Source organism: Arvicola amphibius, chromosome 14 (assembly GCF_903992535.2).
Source record: "Arvicola amphibius chromosome 14, mArvAmp1.2, whole genome shotgun sequence".
NCBI lineage: Eukaryota > Metazoa > Chordata > Mammalia > Rodentia > Cricetidae > Arvicola > Arvicola amphibius.
Window position 1 is genome coordinate 47704991 of NC_052060.1, and position 14505 is coordinate 47719495.

The 14505-nt window shown below is 37.5% G+C and overlaps 1 protein-coding gene across 2 annotated transcripts in view; it reads right to left on the reverse strand.

The window, feature by feature from the left end:
• The window catches only part of Bmpr1b (bone morphogenetic protein receptor type 1B), a 37420-nt gene extending 29623 nt beyond the window's left edge, over positions 1-7797 (reverse strand). The window contains exon 1 of one of the 2 annotated variants that reach the window (XM_038311338.1): positions 7652-7797. In XM_038311338.1, coding sequence (XP_038167266.1) covers positions 7652-7794 — 143 coding nt within the window. In that variant the 5' untranslated portion in view covers positions 7795-7797. The remainder of the gene's footprint in view (positions 1-7651) is intronic. The other variant, XM_038311337.1, reaches the window with a different exon arrangement.
• Between the last annotated feature and the right edge of the window lie 6708 nt (positions 7798-14505).

Below are 14505 nucleotides of genomic sequence, written 5' to 3' on the forward strand. Positions count from 1 at the left end.
ACATAAGGTTGAATAGAAATAGTTACAGCATCAGGCCTTGAATGGAGGGTCTCTTAGTCTCTTAATTCACCCCTGCTTGTTACCTGCTATCCTGGGACTAAACCAAAACCAGCAACTGGTATATACAGGACTGCATGGAAACTGTTATATTCTTTTAATAAATCAGCACTTATATTGTGGATTTTCAATGTAAGTCACAGATTGCCATCTGTGTCTTTAGAAATAAAGTATAAAGCCACATCTCTCATCCTCCTCTCATCCATATGCATGTGCAGTGTCCAAGACAAATATGACAATGGAGATCTCAAAGGTCATGGGAACAAAGCTGCAAGAACAGTATTAGCCATGATTTGTAGGTCTGTCTACTCACATTAGTGGCAGCCGCATTCTGCCAAGCATTAGCCCTTCAGTTATCATCAACATCCTTACAATTGTTTACTTAGTTTCTAAGTCTCAAGTGACCTGACATGTCTCAGTTTATAAAAAGCTAGAAGGACAGAGTTGAAACATACTAAAGAATGACTGCGAAGGGCCAGTGATAAATCTGTGTTAGACTAAGGTCAAATGTATGAATATTGTTGTAGAAGAAAAGCTGCCTCTGAACAATCCATGCTCGCATTCTTTGGAACTTCTTAGTCAACTCACGGAAACCTCATTGGGAAGATAAACCACACAATACTGAAGGCAATAAATAAGACGGACCTTCACTCCAAACAATGTGAGTAAATATGACTCATGTGGGTTTCTGATGCTTTTTCTACATATTTAGACTATTTGTGTAAAGTATTTGGAATTCTTGGACAGTAGTGCAATCAACATAATACATTATATCTGAGATGATTTAATACATTGCACAAAATCTAAGTGTATAGAAATGAATATCAAGGCAATTTAGAAATAAAGACAGAAAGGAGGGAGGGAGGGAGGGAGGGAGGGAGAGAGAGAGAGAGAGTAAATTTTCTGGGAACTTACAATACAAACACTAGGGAGGGTAAATCAAGCTTTAAGAATATGCAAGCCTGTTTGCAGATCTGAGAGCTAGAAATACAAAGAAATGTGTGTGGGGGGGATGGTGGTGATGATATTGCTCAGCAGTTAAGAGCAGCAAGTTCTCTTCCAGAAGACCTGAGTCTAATTCCTGGCACCCACCTGGTCACTTCAGTTCCAAACGTCTAGAACCCTCTTCTTGTTTGTCTTGGCATTGTATGCAATTGTACACATACACACATGCAGGTAAAATACCTATACATATAAAATAAAAATAAATCAAATGTGTGTGTGTGTGTGTGTGTGTGTGTGTGTGTGTGTGCGCGCACGCACGTGTGCACATGTGTATGTATTAGGGATAAAGAGGAAGCTAGAAGCATCCTGGAGAAAACGATCAATATACCGTAATTCTGTATATTAATATTTATTAAGTTGTACATTCACATAAAAACTCAAACATGTGGAGATTAAGAAAGGAGGAGAGAGACATTTCACTTTTATCACCAGCAACACAGCAAATGTAGTTTCTAAACTTTATGGACTTCACACTAGAGCTTCTGTCTCGTACAGGCCATTAACTGGACGCCTATGCACTACTCAAGAGGTTTTAACTCTGTAGCAAGCACAAAGGGAAACAAGCAGATCTTGAGTCCAAGATGGCCAACTCTGCCCACCACCGAAGCAGCTATTAGGTGTCAGAGGGACAATTATCCCCTGCCATCAGGGTTTGTTTTTTTTTTTTTTTTTTTTTTTTAATATTCTGCTTCCTGGGTGTTCAAGGCTGTGCCATCATTCCCTTAATGAAGGAAGTGATAAGATTAAGAATCATGAAGGAAGTCAAAGTAAGAATATTTGTAAGAAGTGAAATTCATAGATGAATGCAGGATCAATCATTTGGTTACAGTAAGAACTCTGGATGCGAGTGGCAGTGGCACAGAGTCAATTAACAGAACTGTCAATGTAAAGGGAATATCTAGAAGGTGGGAAGGAGACACTGCTTTAGATATTCAGTGTCACCTAGTAAATTCACACTGTCAAGAGGGGGGGACACCTGCTTTGCAGCACTGCAGGAGAGTGATCATGTTTGCTTCTCTGCATCTAGAAACTGCAAAGGTTTTAACTGCTCTCATTTCTGTTCTCAATGGGTTTAGCACAGTCCCCTGGCACCCAGTTCCTTAGTGAGTTATTGTTGAGGGAGAGAAAGCAATTTTATATGTTATCTAAAATGGCATCAACAATGTCTTTGCTTAGAGTGAAGGAAACAGGACTAGCAAGATAGCTCAGCAGTTATGAGCTCATGCCTTCAAGTATTAAGTTTTCCTCACTGATCAATACATATCTTTGCACACTTTCAAAGCTGTACCAAATTCCGAAGTCCCTGAATTTCCTTTGAGTTTAAATCTCAATCAGAATCCATTTTTAAAGGATGACTGAGAACACCCTGTCTTTGAAAATGCCTATTTCACATTCAAGGGAACAAAGTAAGTTTTCAAAATTTCCAGCACAGGTAATCTTATGGTACACACAGTTTGTACAGTTGCTGTTTGATCTTGTAGATTTTTCTCAAGAGGCCAACGCCACCTGCAGCTTTGTTCAGGGCAGTTTTCATTTTTGGCTCTCATTCAAGCATCAGGGACCAAAGGAGGCAGCCTGAGGAACTGGCATATTGGTTTGAGAGCACACGGACTACACAGATTCTGACTCTACAGGAAAGAAAATCATCAGCTTCAGGGAGCAGGGATAGAAATCAGAAGCCACCTCGTGTTTTTCAACTGATAGGGCAAGAACAAGAAAAGATGAACAGTGGCAGTTTCTGAAGCTGCGGATTCCTAAGGGTTTCAGTGAGCTCCTCTCAAGCCTGAGATGAGCTGATTCCCACAGAGTTAGAATAAAAGAGAGTACTAATACTGTGCCCTTCTCTGTCTTTTCCTATGGGGGGCAATCACTGTAGAGGGGTGTGAAGTTAATAGCATTGAAGGCAAAGTCTCTGTATGAGTGTTCCCTTTGATGCTGTCCTTAAGAACAATGTCTCTCTCTTAGACTGATGATCTGGGGATGGGTTTATTGTTCTATGCAGTACACATTTTTAACACTGTTCCAGTTGTACATTCACTAAGTATCTCACTACCCTGTGCAGACCCCGTAATCTCTAAGAAGAACTCCTCTCTCCTGTCTCTTGACCTGAACAATCTGTATGTTAATATTACTATTAATATTACTGTCTGAGAGATATGACATTTCTCTTCTTGGTCCTCTAGTTCTCTGTAGATAATCTGAAGAAGCCCAACAGTTTCAATAAAATCAGAAAACAAATTTGTCCCATTCAGTCTCATTTCTGATTAAATGTACAAAAACAGTTATTTCCTATAAAAAATCTTTCATAATTGACTTTGAAATAACAGAGTAATGACTAAATCACAGGTTCTAGGGAAGGAGTCAACACTTTCTTAATAAAAATTGAAATCAACACCTCCTACTACAAAAGATAAACTCAACAAACATCTATGTTTGGTTGGACTGGTCAACACTGGAAAAACTGAATGGCTCTAGTGACATTTAGCATGGCCATTAATTTTCCTTTTCACCCATATGCTTCTAAATATACATTTAGCAAACATTTGGGAAACAGAAGTAGGTGGATCTCTGTGAGTTCAAGGCCAGGCTGACCTGTAAAGTGAGTTCTAAGTTACTGAGGTCTCCATGATGAGAACTTGTAAGAAAGAAGGAGGAGGAAGAGGAAGAGGAGGAGGAGAGTGATAGAGAGGAGGAAAAGAGAGAAAGAAAAGATGGCAATCAAAAAGACAACAGTTGGAAACATACCTACTTCCTCTTTTAAGCAGCTCTTATCATTTCTATATTCTTTATATGAATAAGCATGTCAAATTATTATATCTGAAAATTGCCCATGTAGGAGAATTTCTAATTGGAAATAAATAGTATAATGAGGAAGTATTAAAATCATCTCTGAAAGATGAATCAACAATATCTATTATAATGGATAGACATGTGTAATTGATTGAAGGAACTACAGGTAAGAAATAAAAATGACTACCAAAGACTATATAAGAGGATAAGAAGGGATTTATTAAACCAGATGAAAATGTGTATAAAAAAATTATAAGCAAGTATGAGACAACATTTGCTAGAATGGGAAAATGACACAGAACATGACATGGTGAACACATTTACAAGACAGACATCACCTTAAGGGAGAAGTCTCAATGACATTATGCCCAACAAATACAAAGAACATACTCATACTAATATTATAATCAGTCATGCTTTTTTTTTTCTTTTCTTGCTATACAGGCCGGGTTGATCTTGAATGTACAACTATCTCTTTGAATTTATTCCTCTAGTGCTAGGATCAAAGGTGTTCAGCACCCATATGACTCAATAACTACATATATATATATATATATATATATATATATATATATAAAATGTCCTCTAGTATGTATGTCATAAGCAATGGAAATGAAATTAATTTTGATAGGAGACACATCCCTACCTTTGACCTCATCACTGGCTGGTAAAACAACCAAGAATATTGAAGAATTTACAAATCTCTAAAACTCCACCTACATTTTCCGACAGCCCGTGATATTTCACAATGTCTGTAAATATTGGTTCTTGTTCCCCATTTGAATTGCTTTCTCCAAGTGGTGGAAGATATTTTTTTATTTGTTTATTTATTATGTAAATAATATTTACATAATATTCTGTCTGTGTGTATGCCTGCAGGCCAGAAGAGGGCACCAGACCTCATTACAGATGGTTGTGAGCCACCATGTGGTTGCTGGGAATTGAACTCAGGACCTTTGGAAGAGCAGGCAATGCTCTCAACCTCTGAGCCATCTCTCCAGCCCCTGGAAGAGATGTTGAATAAGAAACCTACATGAGACATTCAGCTTGATGGAGGGAGGAATTTTCACTTGATACAAAGCCTCAGGGTAGATAACATATACCAGATTTTATCTAACTCATGAGAAAGCACACCCTTGTACTTAAAATTGTTTTGCCTAGGAGTGCAATAGTCAGGACAGCAAACTGCTCCCTATAGGGCTGTGAAGAGATTAAGCAGAAATGGAAACTCATATAGTAACATGATATGATAAATCCGTGTCTGTTAAAACTTACTAAAAAATTAAAAAGGACAAGTAATTTAGAAGCTTTATATGAATGGTTTTAATAATTAATCTTTAGTGTACTTTAGTGTACTCATGCATAACCTTGTGTGTGTAGGGGGTATCTTTTACAGAGAGAGTTTGAGAAGTAATCCTTTGGAGGGAAAGAGTAGAGTATGGCCTCATAGAACTGAGACAAAGTCATGTGCTTTTTCCGGGTCTTAGACAAAGAACAAAGGCAGTCCCTGTGATCCACACATGGGAAAATTCAACTGGAGCCTGCTCCTCACTAGCAAAATGAGTATCATACTCAAGAGTGAATGTCCTCAGAGAACCCGGCAGGGTTGGCTGATGACCAAGAATTCATACATACTTGGAGTCTTGGCCAATTTTTTATCATATCATCAAACTGACTAAAGACAACTTAACCTTTCAGAACTTCACATTTCTTACCTGAAAATAAACAGGAAATGCAGTGTCCTTCACAAGAATTTTGTGATGATCAGATAAGTGAAAGTAAACATATGTTCATTTCAGTAAGTACTAGTTTTCTGTTGACTTCTACAAATCAACACATCAATACTGACCAAATGGTACATTCATATTCTTTTGAGGGATTCTCTTATTACTATGGGATTTATTTCTGTTTTCCTTTGTTATAATCAATCACAGGTTGACAACCACACAGTTAAAATCCCATGTCAATCTGGTTTCCATTTCTACTACCTTAAATATCTGTACATTACTCTGATTAAAGTTATCTGTACTGATTCTCACTTCCAGTCCTTGTCACAATTGAGTTTTACCTGCATCCGATGCAGTTGACCTAACTATCTCCCTCTCTAACGTTAGTTTCCAAGACACTTCTGTTTTTCCCCTAGGACAGTCTCCTGGACCCAACTATACAGTGTCTCAAGGCTCTGCCCTACTCTGCTAGACAATGTTTTATTACAGGCTCTTGTTTATAGGTATGGCATCCCTTTGACTTCCAGCCTCAGTCTACCACTTGATCTGGTTAATGAATTATCAGAGCATGGGAGACAAACAGAGGCTTTAGGAGGCTATTCTTTTATGTACATAATAGAAAGTGTGCCCTGCATAGCAGCTGTCCCCAAAGAAAGGAGAGATGTATGGCATGTCTGAGTCCAACAATCAATCTCAAGCCAAGGTCACCCTACCCAGCAGAGCTTAACATCTCTAAGTGAACAACAAACAATTCATTTGTAGGCCTCTGCATTTTAAAGGCAGTATGTTCCCTAACCAACACTGGTCACTGCTCTACTTTGTTTTTCTATTATATTTTTACAATATTTATATATTCTTATTTTTTAAGATTTTATTTTGTATGCAATGTTCTGCCTGCATGTATGCCTGCAGGCCAGAAGAGGGCACCAGGTGTCATGAGATGGTTGTGAGCCACCATGTGGTTGCTGGAAATTGAACTCAGGTCCTCTGGAAGAGCAGCCAGTGCTCTTAAACTCTGAGCCATCCCTCCAGCCCCTATTTATATATTCTTAATGTGATACCTTGGGAATAGGACTTATGACCAACCATGAAGTTTATTTTCATCTTATGTATCTTATGCAAACATAGCGGGGACTTGATTTTACACAATATTTTTAGTGTGCCTGCATTCTGGCTGTGACCCATCACATGAAGTCAGGTGGAGAAATTTCCACTAGCAGCATAACATTCGTGCTTTCAGAACATTTTAAACTTGTCACTTTTAGACTAGGGATACTAGTAAAAAAAACCTGTAGTAGAATCCCTATCATGATAAGCATTATAAAAGGTCTTCGCAATAGCAAGAGCCTTCAACTCAGTTTGAGATGCCCTCCTGGCTCATGATGGTCTGAAGTCCTTTCCCCATTGGAGTCCATGACCACACCTCAGGCATGCACACTCTGCTCCTCTGACACTGTCACTCTCCGGAGTCACGATGTATGGGTAGCTGAGCCTTTCTTGTCCCGCTTTAGTCTCAAGAGGCTATTGCTATTTACATACTCTTCCCCTACTCTAGAGAACAGCTATTTAACCAGAAAAATGGGTGTAGCTGTGTAAAGATGAGTACAAAGAAAAATGCTTTACGTTATCTGAACACTTTTCTTTTATAAAACATGTTCTCCCAATTCCAATTTCATCGCTGTAACACTGTGACAATGTCTCTCCTAACATCTGTTGGATTCACATAAACTTTACCACAAAACTGCTTTCCAGAGGCTGTTTGTTAATCTGTTAGTACCAGTACTGACAGCATCAGGATGATGATGCATATCTGCATGAACTCTAGGTTAAGTGAATATGGAAAAGAGAGGCACAACAGTTTCTGTTCAGTGACAAAGAGCCTGAAACCTGTGTTCTGCTTATATGTTTAGGTAAAAGGGATGTCTCAAAAACCCTTTCAGGGTAAAATAAGATTGGGTATTCTCTAAATTCAGCACCATCCCTGATATCATATTCTTGGAAACATTAAAGTATGTTCAAAATGGCATGTGACCGCTTAGAAAAGTGAAGTTGGAAGCTTTTCCATCACCAACCTGCAGATATTGTTGACTGAGTCTTCTGGACAGTGGTGGTGGCATTTACAACGAAGGACCTTGGGGCGAGGCGTGGGGGCTGTACTCTCACCATCCTCTTTCTTGGTGCCCACATTGAATTTTCCTGAGCTTCGTAAGAGCATGTTATCAACGAGCTTCTCTGTAAAAGAATAAAGAGCAATGATTAGGGCAGTCTTCCAGTCTTCTGTCCAAAAGATGATAAGATGTTCAATTAAAATGAAAGCACTTATGACAGTTCAAACAAAAGACAGATATTTTGAAATTTTCATAAGAGTTTATTTATATTTAATAAGACATCTACTTATGTCTCATAGAGAGTAATAGATACAAATAATACTTTCAGAATATAATTTTATTCATTAAAGTAGAATAATTATATTTAGCTAAGTAAAATACCTCAATGAAACAGTACTGTAAAGATTGCTCTATATATTGATATTAAGGATGAATGATGTCAGTCTCATTTTTCACATAATAAACTCAAGTCTTGAATTTTTAACTAATTAATCTGCACACCGTCAAGTAATGGAGCCAGCATGTTAAACCCAGATTGTCTGAAACCTAGCACTATCTTTTTTTTTTTATCATATCACAAGGTTGATTTGAGGCCTATCATTGAATTAAATTGTTTTCTATTATTGTGATAAAACCCTGACCAAAACCAACTTGGAGAAGAAAGGTTTCATTTCTTCTTCTAACTCCTGGATCCCAATCTCTACCTGAGGAAAATCAGGGCAGAAACAAAGAAGCAGAAACTGAAACATTCATGGAGACATAATTGTTTCTGGTTTCTTCCTCTGGTCTGCTCAGCCATGTTTCTTGTACAGCCCAGACCCACCAGTGCAGGAACAGAACCATCTACAGTGGTCCAGAGCCTACTGCATCCATTAGCAGCTAAGATAATGTTCCATAGACATGTTCTCAGGACAAGTTGATGGAGACAGTTCCACAGTTTAGGTTCTGTCTTCCCTAATGACTTTAGCTTGTGCCAAGTTGACAAAAACTAACCCGTGCATTCATCCACATTTAAGCTGTAAAATGTGTGTAGAAAAATAAAAAATTAAAACTACATATTTCGAAAGGTGCCTCTTCTTCATCAGCTTTTACATATAAAAGTGTTGTATGCTATTACATGGCTGCTTCTACTATCTGATGCAGGAAAAATCTCCCCGGGGCAGATTTTATGGGTTTAATCACAGGTATTCCTATCTTCCATATAGTTGCCTTAGATAACTTTATAATACTTTGCAATACATTCTATTATTCTTAAGGTAATGATTATAGATACCTATATCAAATGTCAAAAATTGGTGTGTGCATGTTATATAAAAAGAGCACATGTTAGTTAATATCTCTTATGCTTCTGGCACTGTGACCAGAAACTCTTACAAACCTGCCACTGAGTAAATTATCTTCTTACCAATGTAAAATGTTTAAAAATGTAAAAATTACATTACAACGTTTAAAAATTTCTTTCAAACCACATCAGCACGGACTGTAATTGTACCAAATTTCAATGAAATGTTGAATTATAGATGTTTTGGTTAAAAGAAAAACTAATGTTACAATCAGAAGTAATGAACGGAATGTGACAAAATACTGTAGAGTTCATTTGCTATATATTTTACACATGACTATAGTCATGAATTGAATCAGGAAATGAATTTAGGAAAAATATCTGTGATAACCTTCCCCAGACCTTTTGTGCTTTGTGCTAATTAGCCAAAATTTCATGAATACTTTGTGTAAAAATCATTAAGATATTCAAACCAGGTGTTATGGGCTGAGTCAGCACAGTGCTCACTGGGCAAGCTTGAACAACTAACGTTCATCCCAAGCACCTATAATAAATCGGTGGTCACAGTTGTGCCTATAATGTCAGTAATGGGGCGGGGAGGGCGCAGAAGTAGGAAGAATTCCAGGGCATGCAGGCTGGGGCTATTGTAATCCAACCATATACTAGATTTCAGTATGTTCACACTCTTCTATACGATAGAGTACTCTCCTGCAAATCAAACTATGAAATACAGAGAAATTGAACAGTTTTACTTAACACCTTGTCTCGCAAGCCGTTTGTTAAGAATCTGTTCATAGAAGAATGTGAAAACCTGGTTAAAGCAGTACATGTAGGAACCTCCGCAAACTGCCCTATCACTATAAGCTTATTCTTTGTAAATCGGGCTAAAATCATACTAAGTTGATAACCTGAGTTGCCTCTAGGGACATCCTGATGAAAGAGAGGATGCGAAAATATTACTTCCTGCTTGCTCCCATAGCAGACCCTTATTTTTTGAAGTTTAAAAACAAAACAATAAATATTCATTTATTATGCAGATGCCCTATAAGTCTAGTAACTTTTCTCTCCCACAGTTGAAGGACACTGGGAAGGTAAATCTTATGCTTATAGTACTAGATATATTATTTTTTATTTCTTCCCTTCAAGTCGGGACTTCAAAAACAAAGCACAATGAAGGCAGAGGCACTATTTCCAGTAATGCAGTGGACACTGAATCCTTCCTGCCCTCTTTCCCCACCAGGCTTTGCCTTCTCTGGAGAATTGAAGCAGGTTAAGGGCAAGTCAAAAGCTAAAGAAAGAAATAATAAAAGCGCTCTCTTCCCATGTTATCCTATAAGTGAAGGCTATTAGTGAAGAGTTCTATCTGGAAGCTTCCAGTCAGCATTTTTAGTATGTCATGCTCCCAATGCATGAGTCACTAGTTCATGGCCAGGAGATATCTGAGGAGAGCCTCAAACCTTACGGGCTCAACACAAAACAAATTGATGGAAAAATAACTAGGAAGAAATAGATTAGTGTATAAAAGCAAGTAACTGTAAAACAATTGTTATCAATACTCGTAGTTTATTAAAAAGCATGCCAGCAATACAAAAGAGCTTGGCTGTGAGAAGGGCATCACGAATGAGGAGCCCCAAATATATGACGGCATCACTGAAAGTCTCAGAAGATGAGTTCAAACATGAACATGAAAAATGGTATACAGAGACAAACACAGCAAGGAAGAGGTCCAGGGATTGCATGGCTATCAGTATGAAAAAATCAACATAGGAGACTCGAGGAAACCGTAGATTATCAAATCAGTAGTCATGCACTAAATACCACAAGTTTCTAGTTTGAAAAGACATAAGTTTAAGAATAAGACTCATGGGGCTGGAGAAACGGCTCAAAGGTTAAGAATACTTGCTGTTTTACATAGGACCCGGATTCAACCAATTGTAGGAATGCATGTGGTACATGCATATATATAGTATGTCATGCTCCCATGCATGAGTCACTAGTTCAAGGCCAGGAGAAATCTGAGGATATAAATGAAGACAAAATACTCTTACACATGAAATAAATTTTTAAAAAAAAACTTTTAAAAATCTACAGACCCTTTTAAAAAATGTTGAACGATCATCAAGGAAGCTTCCTCCAGCAGCAGACGAGAGCAAAAGCAGAGACCCAAATCTAGATGGTGTGTTAAGAGAGAGGACTTGGAACACTCAGTCCTAAAGGAGAATTAATCTATCAAATGCTTTCCTATGGTGTTCAGGGAACCCTGCAGAAGAGCAGGCTGAAAGAATGTCTTTTCTGTACATATTATGGCTTCTATTTTAGAATTTTTTTATGGTATTCTTGAGAATGCAAATGAGTGGGTCTCTGTTTCTTTACTTCTCTGGGATACTTTTCCTTTTGTTTGTCAAATTATAATGTTTTATTTTAGTTTCTGTGACTCCTCCTAGGTACTTCTTCTGTTTGTTTTGTTCAAGTGCAATGTGCTAATTTTTGTTTTATCATTATATTAGATCATATATATTATATTACCTTAGAAACTGTTTTCTAAAGAAACAAGAAAGGGGTGGATCTGGATGTATGGGGAGAATGACTCATTCATTTTCCATTTCTGCTGATTGAAAATTTGAACATGAATATATTATAGGAACAGGAGGCAATATGGGAATTGCTATTTCTACTCATGTAGCACACACAAGCAGACAGAAGTACGTGCGTACACAGTTGTAGTGCAGCTGGTGAGTGAGAAGGCAATTGCCCTGGAAAGGCAGGAGGTAGTGGTCCAAACTGTTAATTTCGAGATACCGATGAAACGTTTTAAAGAAAGAATGAAAAGAGGCATACACAGCATTGCTAATGGAGAGAAAGAACTGGAAAACACTATTTAAAATACATCTCTACACTGTATTAAAACAAGTATGTGGGAGCCATGGATGGCCTCGCACCATTATGCAGATATATGTGAAATATATAAAGTGTCTGACTTGCTGCAGATTCTCTGTGAAGGAAGAATTTCATATCATGAAATTTTCTGTTTGCATCCAAATGGGCGGTTCCACCTGTTTCCTTATCTGAACTTATCAGTGGGGTAGCAAGTCAGAACTGATAATATTTAAGAACTATTTAAGTGAATTTGAAAACTGCTTTTCTAACCAAAACAGGAAATTGTTTTCACATCCTGATATGGAATAACAAAGATTCACGAAAAGCAAACCCCAAACCAAAAGCTTCAAATTCACGAAGATCATGTTCCCTAGCTCATCTTCACTTCTGGGAGTCACTGCTGAGCCACTGTGAATGCTTTCTTGGCAGGGACACTAAGGGCACTAGTTGTTTTAGACCATGCTTTGCTTCATTTTTCTTTCTTTTCTTTCAAGATAATGTCTCATTATGTAGCTCGAGCTGGCCTTGAATTCACTTTGTAGCCAAAACTTTCTTCAGCTTGTGAAACTCTTGCCTCATACAAAAAGAACAGACTCCAAAAAAAGCCAGTACAAGCAGTAGGGATAAGTCCTGGTGGCACTGCCAGTGACCCCACAGTCTGCCCCAGCCATACAACTGTCACCCACAGTCAGAGGGACTACTTTGGACCTATGCTGTTTCCTTCTCCATCCAGCTGGAGTTGGTGAGCTTCCATTAGCTCAGGTAAACTGTTTAGGGAGAGCCTTGGACCTTCTTCAAAGCAATGTGCCTTACCCTCTTTGAGGAATAGATAGGGGTTGGTATGGCTGAGTTAAGTGGAGGGAAGGGGAGGAGAGAAAGAAGTGGGAACTGGGATTGGTATGTAAAATTAAAAAAAAAGATTGTTTGTTTTCTTTTTTAAATAAATAATAAAACTCCTGCCCCAGCCTTCTAAATGCTGAGACTACAAGCATGGGGCAGCCCTTCCCAGTTGGCTAACCACACTTCTGTGTGCTATGTGTATACTCTCCAAAGTTTTTGGAAAACAAATATACTTCATTCTTGTTGATTATCAGCAATCTATTTGTTATAGGCTAAACATTCCTGAAAACCCCAAATCTAAAACATCTGCAAATCCAAAATCTTTTCAGTGTTTAATGTTGTCACATAACTTGACATATATAAACTTTCATGTAAAAATTATTTTAAAATATTTCTAAATTTACTTTCAGGCATTTGTAGAATGTGTATATGAATTAATGACGCATTTAGAACTGCATCTAGATGTGGGTCCCACCCCAAAGGTATCTTGTTATACAGAAGCAAATATTCCAGCATTAAAATAAATAATAATCAAAACACTGAGACCTCATACACTTCTGTACTCAAGTATCTTGGATAATGAACACTCAGTCTGTCGTGTTTTACAGACAATCTTTCATTATCCACTTCAGCTACAAATGTCAAATATCCAAGTCCAGAGACTCCAAGCATCCTTTTTGACCAAAAACTGGCTTAAAAACACTGGGGAAAAAATCAAGTAAAAGTTAGCCTTCACATAAAGATGATAAAGATGAATTATTGCTTTTAACCTTTATGCCAACAGAATGCAGGCTATTTTTAAACCAGAAAGACAGTAACAAGACTAGAAGATATATTACTATCACTACCTCATAACAGAGACAATAAAGACTTCTTTAAACATAGGTAACAATAGCCATCCTGAGTGAACATACAAGATGGTTTTCATACAATGTCAACTAAGTAAATGGAAGAAATGAGATGAGAAAAATCACTGCTTCTGATTCAATTTACCATTAAACAAATGGTAAGCTGACAATCTGACAGAACTTGGAAGAAATTTCTTGTTTCTGTCAAAATAATGAAATCAAGGAAGTAATTTATATACACGTATGCAGTTGCTATTTATTAGTCTATATATTGTTAATTCCCAGGAATGAAAATCATTATATCACAGCTCGCAGCCACCAGAAAATAATGAACAAATTGAGTTAAAAACCAGAAGGCAATACTAATAACCTGCTCAGGAGAGTGTAGATTCAGGATTTAAAGCATTAACGCAATGAATGGACCAGCCAGACCCTTCTCATGTTAAGTGTGCCCAAGAAAGGCTGCACAGAGGTGCAAAAAGGCCTATTAGGAACTTCATAGCTTCAAGTTGTAATTGTGGGAAGGAATTTATAAAAGGGTTAATTTCATATATAATATTACACTAAACTCAAGCAAAATCCAGCCTCACAGATAAAAGCCAGACACTTGGAGTCATAAACAAAACAGTATACATCAGCTAAAGCCTGAAAGGGGCAATTGATTAGATGCATATACAAAGAATAATAATTTTATTTAAAGTGCAATAATTTTGTTAGCAACGTTTCAATGCTGAAATAAGAAACAGAAGATTAACTATGCCAATATTCAGATGAACACATTAGGAATAATTAAAACGCATCCCAAATATCAGATGTTTCATTAAAATAACATTTCAGCAATCATGAGACTTTGCAATCATCTGACTTTGGGTGGGACTCTGAAATATTCCCCCTCCTACATTAGAATGTCTGCTGTCATTGTTCAGGTCTTTAAATGTTGATTGTCTTCACTATTCTACAAGGTCTACACT